Consider the following 15,407-nt stretch of genomic DNA (forward strand, 5'->3'; position numbering starts at 1 on the left):
CAGACTTGGCTGAGAAATCTACTGTTTGGTTGGGTGAGTGTGTATCTAACCACAAATGCTGTTCTTACTGTGTGAGAAGTGAAATGGTCAGAAGTACTCTGCTGCAAGGGATGCAGTGGTTCCTTTCTAATTTTTCAGTGAGAATGGATGAGTCTGTGAGCGTTTCATAAGCCAGGAGAAGAAGCACAGTCTTCAACTAGATGAGTGAGGTAAATGGAAAACTGCTGCAAGATTGATAGGCAGCGTGGAGGGACAGCTTGGACTTTGTGAACCAAAGAAACAAACCTCGATGATCCTGACACCTTCTTGAAGCTTTCCATATTCAGAAAATGTTTCAAGAGACTCTGCACAACGGCATGTTTACAATAACATGCGTGTTTCACTGGATCAAAGATCTCTGAAGAAGTCTATGCAGCTGGCCAAGAAAAAATTGCTCTTGGCGCAGGGACTGGAACGTTTGTTTTCTTCATTTCCCAATCTGTAAATGAACAGCCTTTGAAAGGTAGTGCTTATGTACTTCTGCCTAAGCATTCCTCTGTTAAACTCCACCACCTGGGCTGAAGCAAGTGCTGGAGATGAAATTAGCATGTACACACAGATGACCACTCATCAAGTAGGCTAAGAGATCCCATTATTTTCACAGCATAGATAGGCAAAGTGGAACCTTGGGAAGCGTCTTCATTTTTCCTGTCACAAAGAACTACTGATCGGGTAGTCACAGACATTTGTAATAAATAACCCACATTGATTTCTGTGCTCCAGAATGATTTTGCCTCCCTTTCTCCCAGAGGTCTGACATTTACCCCAAGAGGCAGTGTTAGGAAATCATTTACAAAGTGGTACAACCTCTCCTTCTGCTGTAGATATAAATTTACAGATGGGCTGGGCCTGAGGCAAGGGATCCAGGACTTCTAGTTCTTGTGCTTTCAAACAAAATTGTGTTCTCCAAGTGCGTAAATTCAGATCCTAGCAGTGTTAACAGCAGGGAAGGACCATGGAGGGGCTGATGCGGTGTTTCCTGATCTTGATCAGCTTCTCTAATGCTTTTGGCCAGCAAGGTAGGAGTTACGAAAGGCTATCATAAGGATTTGATCCGGGGGAGAAGGGTGGGGCTCAAGATTTTGCAAACTGAATTCCAGGAACATCAGGTACATCTGTGTTTGTGTCACCTGAGAAGGGGGTCAGTTGTGTCTTGATTCCAAACTCTGCTTTTAAATGAGGGTAGATCTTTGTGCTCTGAGAAAGTATTCACCTTTCCTTTGTTTTCTGTCTTAACAGACATGTCTAAAACGGCCTTTGTATTTCCCAAAGAGACGGCCGATTCCTATGTATCCCTGGAAGCACAGTCAAGGAAACTACTGAATGCCTTCACGGTGTGCCTCCACATCTACACTGATCTGAGCAAGATCCGTGGCTTCAGCATTTTCTCTTATGCCTCCAAGAAAAACGCTAATGACATTCTCATATTTTGGTCTAAGGCTAATGGGTATCTTTTGGGAGTAGGTGGGCCTGAGGTAGTATTCAAGGCTTCTGAAATTCCTCAAGCCCCAGTACACATCTGTGCTAGCTGGGAGTCTGCTACAGGGATTGCAGAGTTCTGGGTGGATGGGAAGCCCTGGGTCCGGAAAAGTCTGCAGAAGGGATACACTGTGGGAACAGATGCAAGCATCATCCTGGGACAGGATCAGGACTCATATGGTGGTAGCTTTGATGAAAACCAGTCTTTGGTCGGAGACATTGGAGATGTGAACATGTGGGACTTCGTGCTGTCTCCAGAAGAGATCAACATGGTGTATGTCGGTGGGACAGTTAGTCCTAATGTCCTGAACTGGCAGGCTCTGAAGTATAAAGCACATGGTGAAGTGTTCATCAAGCCCCAGCTATGGTCCTGACCTACTGTTGTATGTCCTGAGGTGCCTTCTGGGATTACAGTCAAGCTCATGTCTCTGGCTATGGACCTTTTAACTCCAACAGTTGCTGTAGTTCTGCTCTGTGAACATGGCCTTACACTTCCCTGATCTGCCTTCCTCAGCATCAGAGCACTGAATTTAAGTGTATGGCTTGGGAGCTTTCTAATTACACTGGGAATCTTTAGGAGAGTCAAAATTGCACATGTTTTTGTTTACATTTAAAAATTTTTTAATTGAAAGAACGTTAGATGTAATCCCTCACGTTCACATAGATGGGAAAACTGACACAAAGAAATGGGAAGTAAATTTTTTTTTAAAGCCACAAGGCAATTGTACATCTTTGAGATGGGAAATGTATGCTGATCTTCTAGATAATTCCTTTCTCAGGACCCCCACCCCCAGAAGATAAGAGGGACTTATCCACATTCACAGAGCTCTTCTGTCTCTGAGTTAGGACATCGGCAAGGTCTTCTGGATTCAGAGTTCGGAGTGCTCATCACTACATAATGGGCCCAAATTTTCTGAAAAGGGTGACTCAGCATTGGGTTTCTTTCTGAGTTCATGTTTTCTACTTTCCCAAAGAACTCTGAAAAGAAAGTCAAGATTTCAGGAATTTGGCAAAATAAACCAAATAGATATAGTTATTTCAGTTGTTACTGGCAAGGACTTATATAACCATGATTTTATTTGCTTACAGGGTTTATTAATTTTATGGATTTTTCTGGGAAACTCCCCACTCCATGTGTGGGGCCATGAGTTTTTTTTTCACCCCTACATGTCTACAATACCCAGACCTTAAAAGGAGGCATATGACACAACTGTCCTTGGGTTGTTTTGGTTGGTTACATGTTGCTAGCAAGACAAATTATAGGCTTCCCAAGGATTGTGCTATGGACTTTGGGAGGGTCCAATTCCAATTTCTTTTGGAATTCCAAACTGAGGGATGTGAGTCTGGGACCACTACATTGCTTGCCACACTGAGGGAGCTGATGAGGAATGAAGCCATCCTGGGGCTGAAAGAGTTACGAGACTGACAGAGTGATGGACCACTGACTACATTATATCTCTGAATCAGTTTTTTATTTTTTTCTGGAACAAAATCTACATCTGAACTTCCATGTCCATGAATCAATAAAGCCAATTTTGGCTTAAGTGAATTTGAGCTGTTTCATGACTAGCTTCTCTAATGACCCTCTGAAATCAAGGCTCCGTGAGTTCAGATTGACTGTCACTGTCCTGCAGAATCACGTCCACCCCACACTATCCTCTGCCACTCGAATCTCTTGTGATGATTCTCTGAGGTATGAATCTCTTCTTTGGAGATAGCTGGTCATTCATGGGTTGAGGTGTGGAATACTTTCAGTATTCCAGTTTGAGAAGAAAAATCTAAAGATCATTGAGATCCATGAAACTGTTGTCAGGTTCAATACCAGAATCCATTTGTTTCAGTTTGCTTGGCTGCCTTATTGAAACAAACCCAAAGATGATGGCTGCTGGCTTCCTCCAGAGGTGTTTTTACCATGGTCTTTCAGAACTGAGTGAATAGTTATTTCATAGAGCCATATCTGGGGTTGAAGGAGGGACTGATTAAATCATTATTTTAGGGAAAGCATGGTAGACTGCATCAACAAAGATGTTCTAGAATCACACTGTCTCTGTCCAAATGCTGGCTTTATAACTTATCAATTGTGTGGTTTAAAGTGGTATAATCTCTACAACTCAGTTTTCCTATCTATAAATTTGGAGAAATAATACAATCATCTTAAAGGGTTATTGTAAGAGCCAAATAAAATTATATAAGTGGTAAGCGCCTATAACAGCCACAGTCCATCATTATTAGTCTGTTCTGTATTATATGCCTAAGAATTATGTACCCTAGAAGTACTGCTTGTAGAATTTGTCTAGGTTGGCAGCAAGTGAGGGTCTGATTTGCTGAAGATTCAGTTCAGAACATTAGGATGATGAACAGAATGCCTTTGAAGAAATTATTTATGAATACTGATTTCCCTAATTGATCTTTGATAAGCATTTAGAAGCACAAAAGTTAAGGTAATACATTCTTAGGCAAAAATGTGAGTGCAGATAATTCTCCATTGTCCAATTAGGCAGATCCATATACTCTGACACTCAGCTAAGCAGGAGAGAGGGTTGATGCTCTTTTCTAGTTAAAGGATCTAACCAGGAGATATATCTTAATTATAGAAGGCCATCCCAACTCTCCAGGGATGTGGGCTGAGCTAATATTTTCTTCAGAATTCAATTATGGGTACCTTGTTACACATAGTCTAGTGGCCAGCCTCTGGCCCTGATAGTTTTAGCCAGGAAAATTTTTACAGCTAGTATTTATATTCAGGGTGCATTAAAAATCTTAATAATGCTGGGTGTGGTGGCACACACCTTTAATCCCAGCACTCAGGAGGCAGAGGCAGGCGGATCTCTGTGAGTTCAAGGCCAACCTGGTCTACATAGTGAGTTCCAGGACAGCTGGAGCTACAGGGAGACACTGTCTCAAAAAGACCAAAAAGAAAAGAAAAGAAAAGAAAAGAAAAGAAAAGAAAAGAAAAGGGCTGAGCTCCAGGACAGCTGGGGCTACAGGGATACCCTGTCTCAAAAAGACCAAAAAAAAAAAAAAATCTTAGTAAGGTATTTCTATAGTGTATAAATTTAAGTAATTTACCTTACTGGTGAATACTTCAATGTAGTCTTATTGGAAAATGCATCCCTAGGTAACTGGTGAATTATTAGGCTAAACAGTTGTTAGATGTAATCCAATAAGATGATAGATGACATCTGCCAAGGAAGGTGATTTTGGTTTGGTCGTGTTGGTGCTGTCATTTTTTTTCTGTGGTAAGCGGAGATTAATATCAATCCTCCATGGTGGTCACTTCTAGGTGATATTGATAATGCCATTCATCACATGGTTTCCCTAGGAATCATGCATCCAGCTTATCCAGAAGTATAATCAGGCTTCAAAGTGCACGTTAAAAAGACAGAGGGCCATGCTGTATATAAAACTTGATATAAAGACTAGACAATGGCTGGGGGAATAGCTCAGTTGGTAAAGAAACAGTCTTGCAAACATGAGGAGCTGAGTTAAGTTCCCAGAACTGACATATAAATGCCTAGCAAGGTGGCCTGTGCTCACAGTTCCGACACTGGGGAGGTGGAGACAGGAACATCCCTGGGGCTTACTGGCCAGCTGGTCTAGTTTCGTTGGTGAGCTACTGGTCAGTGGGAGGCCCTATTTCAAAGTGGATTTTGTTCCAGAGAATGATACCCAAAGGTTGTTTTTCTGCTTTCACATGCATATATGAACACATCCATACACACGTGTATCTGCATATATATAAACATGCACACACACATAAGAAACTTAGTAAAACAGGAGCAGTAGGCTAGTGCCTGAAGAGATACTGTAATGCATTTACAGGCTAAATCTAGAAGACAGACCAGAGCTCCTATGGGCTGTTACCTATACAACACTTTCCTTTTGTGACTGATAACTGTACAAAGGTTAGGGCCAAGCCTGACCCATATGAGCACACCTAAGAATAGGAAGCAACATTATGACGTGGAATTCAGAAACCTAACACATTCCTGTGTCAGGTAAGAAGGTTTGTGTGTTCTCTAGTAAGAGGTGATCATGAAGATTAGGATTTATAAAGGTCCTGATGAATGCATGGGAACCCATCTCTTTGGTGAGACCTGGTCTATCCAAGGGCCCGGAGAAGAGAAGAGACTATAGATCACCTCAAAGGTGGAGCTGGTGTCTGATGGAAATAGATTTGGAGTCCCAGTTGACAAGGTAAATGGAAAGTTAAGTTTGTGAATTTTTGCCCTGTGCTTTTTACCATCCTCCAGTTTGATGTGTTCCATGGATGCAAAACTTAACAAAGAAAGCAAATGACTCCAGATAACTAATCATCAAAAACAAAACAACACCCAAGTCTAGTTTCCAATACATAGATTTTTGATCCCTAGAATCCTCTGAAAACAAGAGACATCTGCTTTGATTTTGGTGTGCCTTCATCCTAAGAAAACTACCCCCTTGTCTCTGATGGTAACGTGTCAAGATTGCTTCCCTTCAAGTTTCTGTCTCTAGCGCATCTGTGTATCTGTTCATTTCTTCTGGACCAGAATGTAAGTTAAGTGCTTATTAGTCTTTTCCTTCAGAGAAATGGAGGCTCTTAGCTTGAATTCCTTGGGTGCATTGCTCAGTGATACAATATGGTCTGTTAATACAGAAATAATTACCACTGAAGTATTGATCATGAGTGTAGATTCAGTGATGTTAGAACTAGTAGGTCGGATTCTCTGGAGTTAGAGCCTGGGAATATGAAATGTCATATGTCCAATGTGTTTATAGAACTATCAGTCTAGAGTATTTTTGGCAGGATGCCCCTCGCTCCTAATAGGCTTGAGGGTAGGTGACCATCTTTAAAGAAGGGTGTAATATAACTAGATTCAGGGAATCCCCTGGCCCGCCCCTGATGTATGCTCTGAGGACTCACTCAGGGGGATTTCTTTATCACACATCCTTTCATAAATACAAACAAATATCTCATAATGTTCTGAGTGTCCTGAAGATGCCAACTGCCTAATCACAGCACATATCACACGTAATCTTTAAAAATGCCCTATTCTTACCTGAACTCTTACCATGTGCCAGATACCAAGTCCTTTACACAATGAAACAACATGCTTGACAACTCTGTGAAGAATTATTTTACACTTCTTATTTTACATATGAAAAAAACAGGTTTGAAGAGGCTAATCAACTTGCTTAGAAGGAGGATTTGGACTGAAATTATCTGACCTCTAACCACTACATTCTGTGGCTCTGGGCAGTAAAAGCCTACGCCCTGCACTTATGCCCCCAGTAGAGGGATAAAAATGGGGATATGTCTGTCTTCTTTTAGGGAACCCACTCCACAGCAGGATGCCATATACCCAAAGTGTTAATACCGTTCCTGGTACAGTACCCATACTTCTTGTATTTATTATTTATTTATATATATTTATATATTTATTTATTTATTTTTAGTCAAGGATTTGATTTGAAGTGCTGATCCTCTTATCTCCAACAATTCCACTGTCTGAGTGCTGGGATTACAGGTGTGCATCACCATGCTTTGTTTTATACAGTGCTGGGGATTGAACTCAAAACCTCATGCATACTAGGTAAGTGCGCTATTTACTGAACTGCATCCCCAGTCCTAAGTCTTGTTCTTATGTGTTCAACCTCAGCATTAACAGAATATCGGGCTGCACTATACCTGTGCTACACTGTTGAAATTCTTCTCTGACCTGGTTGGAATCCCCACCTCTGCCTAGCTTAGGCATAACTTTTTTATGCTAGGAAGCATTCACCACAGGTGTGGAATCATGAGAGGACTCCCCTACCACAGCAATTCTCAACTCTAGATGCTAATTAGAGTTACCTGGAGAGCTTTCAAAAACTCAGCAGCCCAGGCTTTACCCCAGATCATTATATCAGGTTCTCTGGAGGTGAGATTCAGGTGTGAGTGTTTTCAAAGTTCCTTAGATGATCACAGTGTCTTCTACAGTGGAGGATGGTGTACCCCTATTCTAAGTTGAGTGGTGGCTTTGAAAAGATTCCAGAATCACAGCTGCTCTAGGTGTCAATAAAGTGACAGCTGTATGTTTAACATGTTATTTGTCCAATAAAGCCACACAGTGATAACAAATATACTGTACTGACTCACTCTTTTTCTTTTTCCCATAACTGTTATTTGGATCTCTGCAATTTGGGGTATTTGTCTGATCTACAGGGACTTTAAATCAGAGAGAATCTGAAGTGTCAGGGTGTCTAGAAATACCGTGATCCGTTCGTATTTTTACAGAGCATCACAAGCTCCAAGAGGAAGAAAGGACTCCCACCAACCTGCCCGAGGGAAGGGTAAAGTCGTGCTGCAGGCTGATTTATTGTACCCAGTGCTCTGTGAAATGGCAGTTACAGTGCTGTGTCAGCAGCCGCTGGAACCAAGGTGGATTGTTAACTGGGAGGAATCTCTCTCTCTCTCTCTCTCTCTCTCTCTCTCTCCTTCACTTTTAAGATTTGTTCAGCATATAAACTTTGGAGGTAGCCCTGATAATGTATAATGTAGCATACTCTCCATGCAATCAATAAAATTTCCATAATATTGGTGGTTATAGCCTATCGATTCACCTGCAGAATCCAGATGTTAATAAGAAGGCAATTTCCGTATTGGGAAGACATCTTTTTTTGTCAAGTATTTTCACCCATAAAATTCTTTTTCTGTTTAAATTGTCCATCTGTCTTTTATTGGTCAAATTATTAGGACGAGAGGACCACAGTTTTGAAGGAATAACATTAAGTCAGCCTGGTCTACATAGTGAATTTCAGGCCAGCTTGTGCTATAGGGATCTTCTTTGCATACATTACAGTGCTCTACATTGGAGATTATGTATTGTACAAATTGATACTTATCTTAAGGCTATTGTCTCACTGATTTTGTACTCTGTTTTATCCAATTTGGGCATAGGGTCAACTAGCCAACCAGACTGGGCATTGGTTCTAGTCATGAAATGAAAAGGTGGCTTTCTGGACCTTCAAGGACTACTGATCTACAGTCTTTCTTCCTAATCTCTCTTTCTTTCATGCAGACGTACACACACACACACACACACACACACACACATACACACGCATACACACACATTTTAGAAGAAGCAATACAACCATATTATGGAAACGTTGGAGGGGAGGGAAAACTCATATCTAAGTCTCCCACTGCAATAATAGCACCTTATCTGGGACCATTATGGCTTTTTAAAAAAGTGCTTGCTTCTTTTAAATGTAGAATGTAGACCAATCTTGTATTTCTTTCTCTTTTCTAATTATAAACATTTTTCCATGTTGTAGCATAATATTCACAACTGACATTTTAAATGGCTATCCATTTTGTTTAGTGGGTGTCAATGAATACAATTTTCTCAAACAGGCCCAGTTTTCTAATTTTTCATTACACTAAGCAATGTTAAATGGGTTTCTTTGTGGAAAAGGTCTCCTCCCCACCATATTTTACATCATTTCCCAGGATGTGACTGTCCTAATTTACCAGGCAATGCCACACAGGGCTCCTGGAGCACCAGCCGGTACCGTGAAGTCGCTAATAAATAACCCATATTGATCTCTCATTTTGTGATTTATCTTGCTCTCTTTGCTCTTAAAGCTTTGATTCATGGCTCCAAGGGGGCAATTTTAGAAAATCATTTACCAGCTGTGACACCCTTACTATGGAACATTTAAGGTCAGGGTGGAACAGACCTGAGACAGAGGGTTCACAGACATTCAGATCCAGAATCCCAGTCACTAGTACTTTTTTCTGGGAAGATAATCCAAATTATGTGCAAATTATGGGGTTTCCCAGGATTTGAATTTGGAGTTTCCTAGGCTTGGAGTCTTTGGCAGCCAGGCAGGCAGGCCACACTGCAAGCAGCTGAGACCTTGTTCTGGCTGTGCCAAGCCAAGTTAGGGAAAAGAGTCCGCCTGGGTGAGGAGTTGTGGTCTGGAGAATAGACCAGCCTGTGGCTTCTAAATCTAATATCCCTGGACATGATGAGAAAACACATCTTTGTAATCTAATAAGTTTAATTGATAGACTTTTCTTTTTCTGCTTTCTGTGCTGCTGATGTGAACAATAAAGCCTTTGAGTTTCTCAGGAGAGAGAATTCTGTAGGGACTCTGACAATGGAGCTGAAGAAGGTACTTGAGGCTTTCATAATGAGCCTCCACAGACAAACCGACCCCGTCTAGGAACACAGCTTCTCTCATTCCTGGGCAATGAGAGACACTTCTTCCCCATGCATCCTATGTGTGGGTGGAGTCTCCTAAGAATAATCTCCTGCTGTTGTTCCTGTGTGTCAGTTGGGTGTCTACCTTAGGGGTTGCAGAGCTCAGGGTGGGCAGGAAGACTATTGTAAAGAGGAGCTGGAGAAAGAACACTCATGGGGACAGAGTGGATATCATCCTGAGGCAGGAGCAGGAGTCACAGGAGTCACTTGGTGGTGGCTTTAATGAAAACCAGACTTTGGTGTGAGATACTGGAGATGTGAACATGTGGGATGTTCTAGTTTCATTATGTGGCAAAACACTCTGACAAAAAGCAACTTAGGGGAGAGAGGGGTTTGTTTCAGCCTACAGTTCTAGGTTGCAGTCCATCATTGTGGGGAAGTCATGACAAGAACTTCAAACAGCCAGTCATATCTCAGCCATAGTCAAGAGTAGAAAAACATGAATGCATATACACTTGCTTGCTTGTGCTCAGCTATATTTTTTCATTCATACAGTTCAAGATCCCCTGCCTAGGGAATGTTATTGCCCACAGTGGTTGGGTCTTCCCTCATCAACTACTTAATAAGACAGTCCCCTACAGACATGCCCACAAGCCAACCCAATGTAGCAGTCCCTCATTGAGAGTCTTTCCCCAAGTAATTCTAGGCTGTGTCAAGCTGATAATTAAAGCTAACCATCACAAGGGACTTTGTGTTATTGGCAGATTAGATCAACAAGGTGTATGCCGGCAGGACATTCGGTCCTAATGTCTTGGGCTGGCACATGTGAACGTATGAAGTACATTCAAAGAAGGTAGTGTTCTCTAAACTCCACCTGTAGCTCTAACCAGTTGTCATGGGTCCTGAAGGTGCCTTCTGGCGATCAAACCTTACCTTTCCCTTTTGTTTGACTCTGTTGAATTTTTGGTCCACACACACAGCTTTCACAAACTAGGATCCTGTAGTTCTCTTCTTCCATCTCTTTTCTATTTCTATTAGCACAGCTGTGAGAACAGAGGGTCTCATAGATGGCTGCATCTTAGAATCATTGAGCCACACACCAGGTCAATTAAATACAATACTCTGGAGGTGAGCCTCAACATCCAGGTTTGGAAAAGCTCTCCAAGTGATTCCAATGTTCAGACAAAGCTTAGAGCCATTGCATTTATGTGTTTAAGAGCAAATAAAGCAACTTTTGTTTAATAAAAGACTTGCATGCATGTAACTGTAATTTGTCCAATTTTCATTTGTCTTTATAGATATGCCTGCCGCATTTTATTGTGCTTTATTGTGTTAACTAACACACAGGAATATAATTTTCCTAGCATTTGGCCTCACCATCAGGCTGTGATGATTATAAATTAGAATATTCCTTTTCCTATCTTTAATCTTTTTTTAGTTTGAAGAGTCAAAACTCTTTGTTATTTGTGTCTAATTTGTTCCATTTCTTTTTTTGGTTCACCAGTTTTTATTGTGTGAAATTTCTATTGTTTTTCCATCTCACTTATCATCACTCAGATCACTTTTATCTCCGTCCTTAATTTCTATATTTTGATATTTTTCCTTCAAACTCTCCTCTGTATCACAGATTTTTCTTTGCGTGTATTGGAAGCCTTACTACTCCCAATGAAATTTAAAATTCCGCAATGCTTTTTGTGAGTTGCCTTAAATTCTTTTTTAGATTTAGTATTTTTTCCAGCTCCCGTCTTTCACTGTCTCTTTTCTCTTTCAATTTGCTTGAGAATTTAATGCATGTAGATGCTGTCTAAAGTTTTCTAAATTTTCATGTGATTAATCCTTTTGAAGTAAATATTTTCAGTTGTTTGACTTAAATACTTTTATATTTTAGTACTTTTCAATATTACTATTTGTTTAAATATAGTTCGAGAGATGAATTTGCCGAGTTCACTTCCTGCCTGCCCATGATTAGCTCTCCATGAACCCCAGCTAGCTGGCTGATAGACTCAGCTTGCATTTAGGTACTAGTCATTCAGCTCCAAGATTGGCCCCTTGAGACTCCCCACTATGGGACTCTCCACCTCCACCAATTTCCACCAATTGCCCTTGACTCTCCTAGGCACACTTTTTTCCCCCCAGATATTTGAGTCCTCACATTTCTCTTGATAGGATGTTTCAGAGTACTGGACAGAACTCAGGAAATGCCAGGAAAGAGCAGGCTTTGGGTCCTTTGAAGAGAGGGAGAGTCTGGGTTAGCTTTTCTCACCCATAAGCCTCTTCCCTTTTGGACCGATACTGTGTCCCAGTTCTGATGGATATTGGACCTCAACCTTGGGCACACACACACACACACACACACACACACACACACACACCACCGTGTGACTGTTCTCTGTGGGGTTCTGAGATTCTTCACTTTCCACAAGGTCTGGAGAATATGATAGAGTTTCTTACTGTGTTTCAGTCTTGAAATAGATGTGGAGGGGGAACGTTTTAGGGAGGCCATGTTTACTTCAGGTCTAAGCTTGGTTCCTTAAACATGCCAGAGGCTAATGTCGTGATCCTTATTTGAACATCTAGTTTTCAGTTCATTCTATCAGGGAAGAGGTGAGGCTGTCCTCTTGAAGCTCGAACAGTACTGTCAATGATGTATTTATTTCTTAAAAAAACTATTTTTATTTTATGTGTATGAATGTTTTGCCTGCATGTATAGAAATGTACTCATGCATGCATTACCTGCGGAGGTCAGAAGAGGGAGTCAGATGCTCTGGAACTGGAGTTACTGGTAGTTGTTAGATAACATGTGGGTTCTGGAACTGAACCCAGGGTACTCTGGAAGAGCAGTCAGAGCTCTTAACTGCAGAGCCATCTCTCCAGTCTGTGTTATTGATTTCTGACTCAAACTGGGTTCTTTTTTCCTTTTGCAGTGGTGGACCAATAACAAAAACCAGGGCTGCTTATTAAGTGAAAGAAGTTTATTCTTTGGCTGGAGTATAAGGAGAACCCAGGAGGAGTGGCTCATAGACCAGCGTCTCATCCAAACAAAGGATGAGGCCCTTTACAAAGAAGAAGAGGGAGGCTGGAGAGATGGCTCAGCAGTTAAGAGCACTGGCTGCTCTTGCAGAGGATCCAGGTTCGATTCCCAGCACCCACATGGCGGCTGGCAACCATCTATAACTCCAGTTCCAGGGAATCTGTTGCACTCTTCTGTCATCCCCAGGCTTTGCAATGATAGAGGTGCACTTACATACATGCAGGCAATACACTCATACACATAAAAATAATAATAAAATTTTAAAAAAAGAAGAGGAAAAAGGGAAGAATTTTAGGTTATAAGTGAGAAGATTATTCATGATTTCTTCAAGGTCCACATGACATCATTTATGGCTCAAATTAGTTTTTCCCAGTTCTAGCCTGAATCTGGTTTTACAACAGCAATTGGGGTCCAAGATATCTGTGTGGCTGGGTTGGGATCTGAAACAAAACACTGGCTAACAAAAAAGGATGCCTCTCAGAGTTTGAGAGGCTATTTGCCTGGTCCTGGAGAGAGATGGGAAGCTCCTTTGTTGAGAGGTTCTTCAACTGCAAGTACTCAGAGTAGGACCTGGGCAGGACTTCAGACTTATAAGAGCAGTAATAATTACAGGCTGTGCAAAGGTTCACAAATGTCACTGGGAAGAGGGTTTACTTTTGAAGCCAGAGCAGGCTTCTCCTGAACTTCCAACTCTAAAAGGTACAGAGTTCTGCAGAAGATGGAACAGGCTCACCTTAAAACAAACTGTGCCCCTGTGCTTGTAATCTTTGGCCATTGGCTTGTTGGTTCCAGGGACTGAAAGGCAGCATTAGCTCCAAATCTTCTCTAGGTGTTTCTGTTATGTTTCAGATCAATAAAACTATCAAAGGTCTATGCTTTATATTTGTACAGCTCATTTGCAGTTTCTTAAAGAACTCCTTAAAAAAAACAAAACAAGGGCTGGAGGGATGGCTCAGCGGTTAAAAGCACTGACTGCTCTTGCAGAAGACCTGGGTTCGGTTCCTAGCACCTACATGGCAGCTAATAACCATCTCCAGTTCCAGGGGATCTGACACCTTCTTCTGACCTCTATGGATATTGCATGACATGGGTGCATGTACACACATGCAGGCAGTACACTCATACACATAAAGATAATAAATAAAATATTAAAAACAAAACAAAGCAAAAAACAAAACACACCAAATCAACAAACCCAAGCTACATCAGCTCCTTCCCTGGTTTTACCTCATAACGACTGCATCCTCAGGTAAGTTACACAAAGGCTGCATTCTTCAGGTCTCCCCATCTTTTAAACGAGGACAATGTAGGGCTGGCTTCACTGGCACTAGCAAGTGCTCAAAGCATGTTATCCCTGATTTACTATTACTAAAAGGAAAACTGAAGACCAATTAAGTTTAACAATGTTTAATTGAGCAAAGAATAATTTGCAAGTTGGGCAGCTCTGAGCCAGCCTAGCTTCCAGGGAAACGCAAGTCTGTAATATGTTTGGAAAACGAAAGTGAGGTACAGAAACAGCTCAAATAGTTACAACAATTCTGCCTTTACCTTATTTGGGCTTTGTTTGAATAATTGGCCACCTGTGATTGGCTGAAGATTGGGCTTCTGTGATTGGTTACAACTCAGATATTTGTTATAAAAACCTACTTTGGGCTTCATTAAATGTATGAAGTCAGTCAGGTTGCAGTTTGTTACATAGGACCCAAGTACTACCATCTGCAGGTCCAACTCAGTTAAACACCATCAGCATCACCATTAGCTAGATCAGGATTGTGTATTTCAAAGACCCAGGCTGTGAGTCAGAGTCAACAGTGTGAAGGACTCCATCAGTGAATATGTATAGAAGAGACACATAACACTATAGGGTGATGTGTCAGGTTGTGGAAAAAAGTCATAGAGGTCACCACAAACTTCAGGCATGAGGGGGAAATTTGAAAAACCAAGAGTACTGTGATTGCAGCTACAAGTTTGCTCAGAGTCATTTCAAAGACTAGCCAGCAGCAGGAAAGCTTCAGAATTGAGCACATTCAGAATTTAGGAGAATGTCAGAGACTCAGGGAGGGTGAAATCTAATCAAATATAGGCTTTGGTTCTCCCTAGGGTCTGCTAAATGACATAGTATTAAACTGACTCTTAATGACTTATCCTTGTACCCATAGATTAGTGCATCTCTCAACCCTCACCAGAGAAACTTCTTTTTTCAGTAGATGGTGATTAACACAGAGACTCACAACTGGTCAACATGCAGAGAATAAGAGACTGCAGAGTGTTCAGCTCTAAATGGGACACCTATATTGCATCCCTCACCCAAGGCTTAGGGATCATCATGGAACAAGGGTCAAAAAATTGTAAGAGCCAGAGGTCGTAGATGATTACAACAAAATGGTGTTTACTGGGCACAACAGGGCAATTGCACATATGAATTTACTACATGCACAAGACCTGTCCAAGGTCAAGTAAAACATAATCCAAGTATGGAAGGGGAAGGTGGGCACCAAGTCCCACCCGTAGCTAAGGAGCCGCTGGCATTGATAGCTTCTGGGAGAGGGAGAGTCAAATTTCTTAAAGTGTGTGGCCCTGGTGGATCTGCCCTGCTCCAGGGGTATAATTCATACCCATGAGTATTTGGGCAACACAAATTGGACTTGATGGCCTTAAAAAAAAAGAAGCATTTAAAGCTAGGTGGA

At 41.4% G+C, this 15,407-nt stretch overlaps 2 protein-coding genes across 2 annotated transcripts in view; both read left to right on the forward strand.

Annotated features, from left to right (window-relative positions):
- Vsig8 (V-set and immunoglobulin domain containing 8) overlaps window positions 1–1,384 on the forward strand; it is a 147,998-nt gene extending 146,614 nt beyond the window's left edge. Inside the window, exon 8 of the mRNA XM_017800065.2 lies at window positions 1,279–1,384. Coding sequence (XP_017655554.2) covers window positions 1,279–1,288 — 10 coding nt within the window. The 3' untranslated portion in view covers window positions 1,289–1,384. The remainder of the gene's footprint in view (window positions 1–1,278) is intronic.
- Window positions 889–3,072, forward strand: Crp (C-reactive protein). Its single transcript, XM_008840835.3, has 2 exons — window positions 889–1,058; window positions 1,279–3,072. The coding sequence occupies exons 1-2, from the start codon at window positions 995–997 to the stop codon at window positions 1,890–1,892; spliced, it is 678 nt and encodes a 225-aa protein (XP_008839057.1). The 5' UTR covers window positions 889–994; the 3' UTR covers window positions 1,893–3,072.
- The last annotated feature ends 12,335 nt before the right edge of the window (window positions 3,073–15,407 follow it).

The sequence above is a fragment of the Nannospalax galili genome, unplaced genomic scaffold, assembly GCF_000622305.1.
Source record: "Nannospalax galili isolate Female #2095 unplaced genomic scaffold, S.galili_v1.0 scaffold579, whole genome shotgun sequence".
Classification (NCBI taxonomy): domain Eukaryota; kingdom Metazoa; phylum Chordata; class Mammalia; order Rodentia; family Spalacidae; genus Nannospalax; species Nannospalax galili.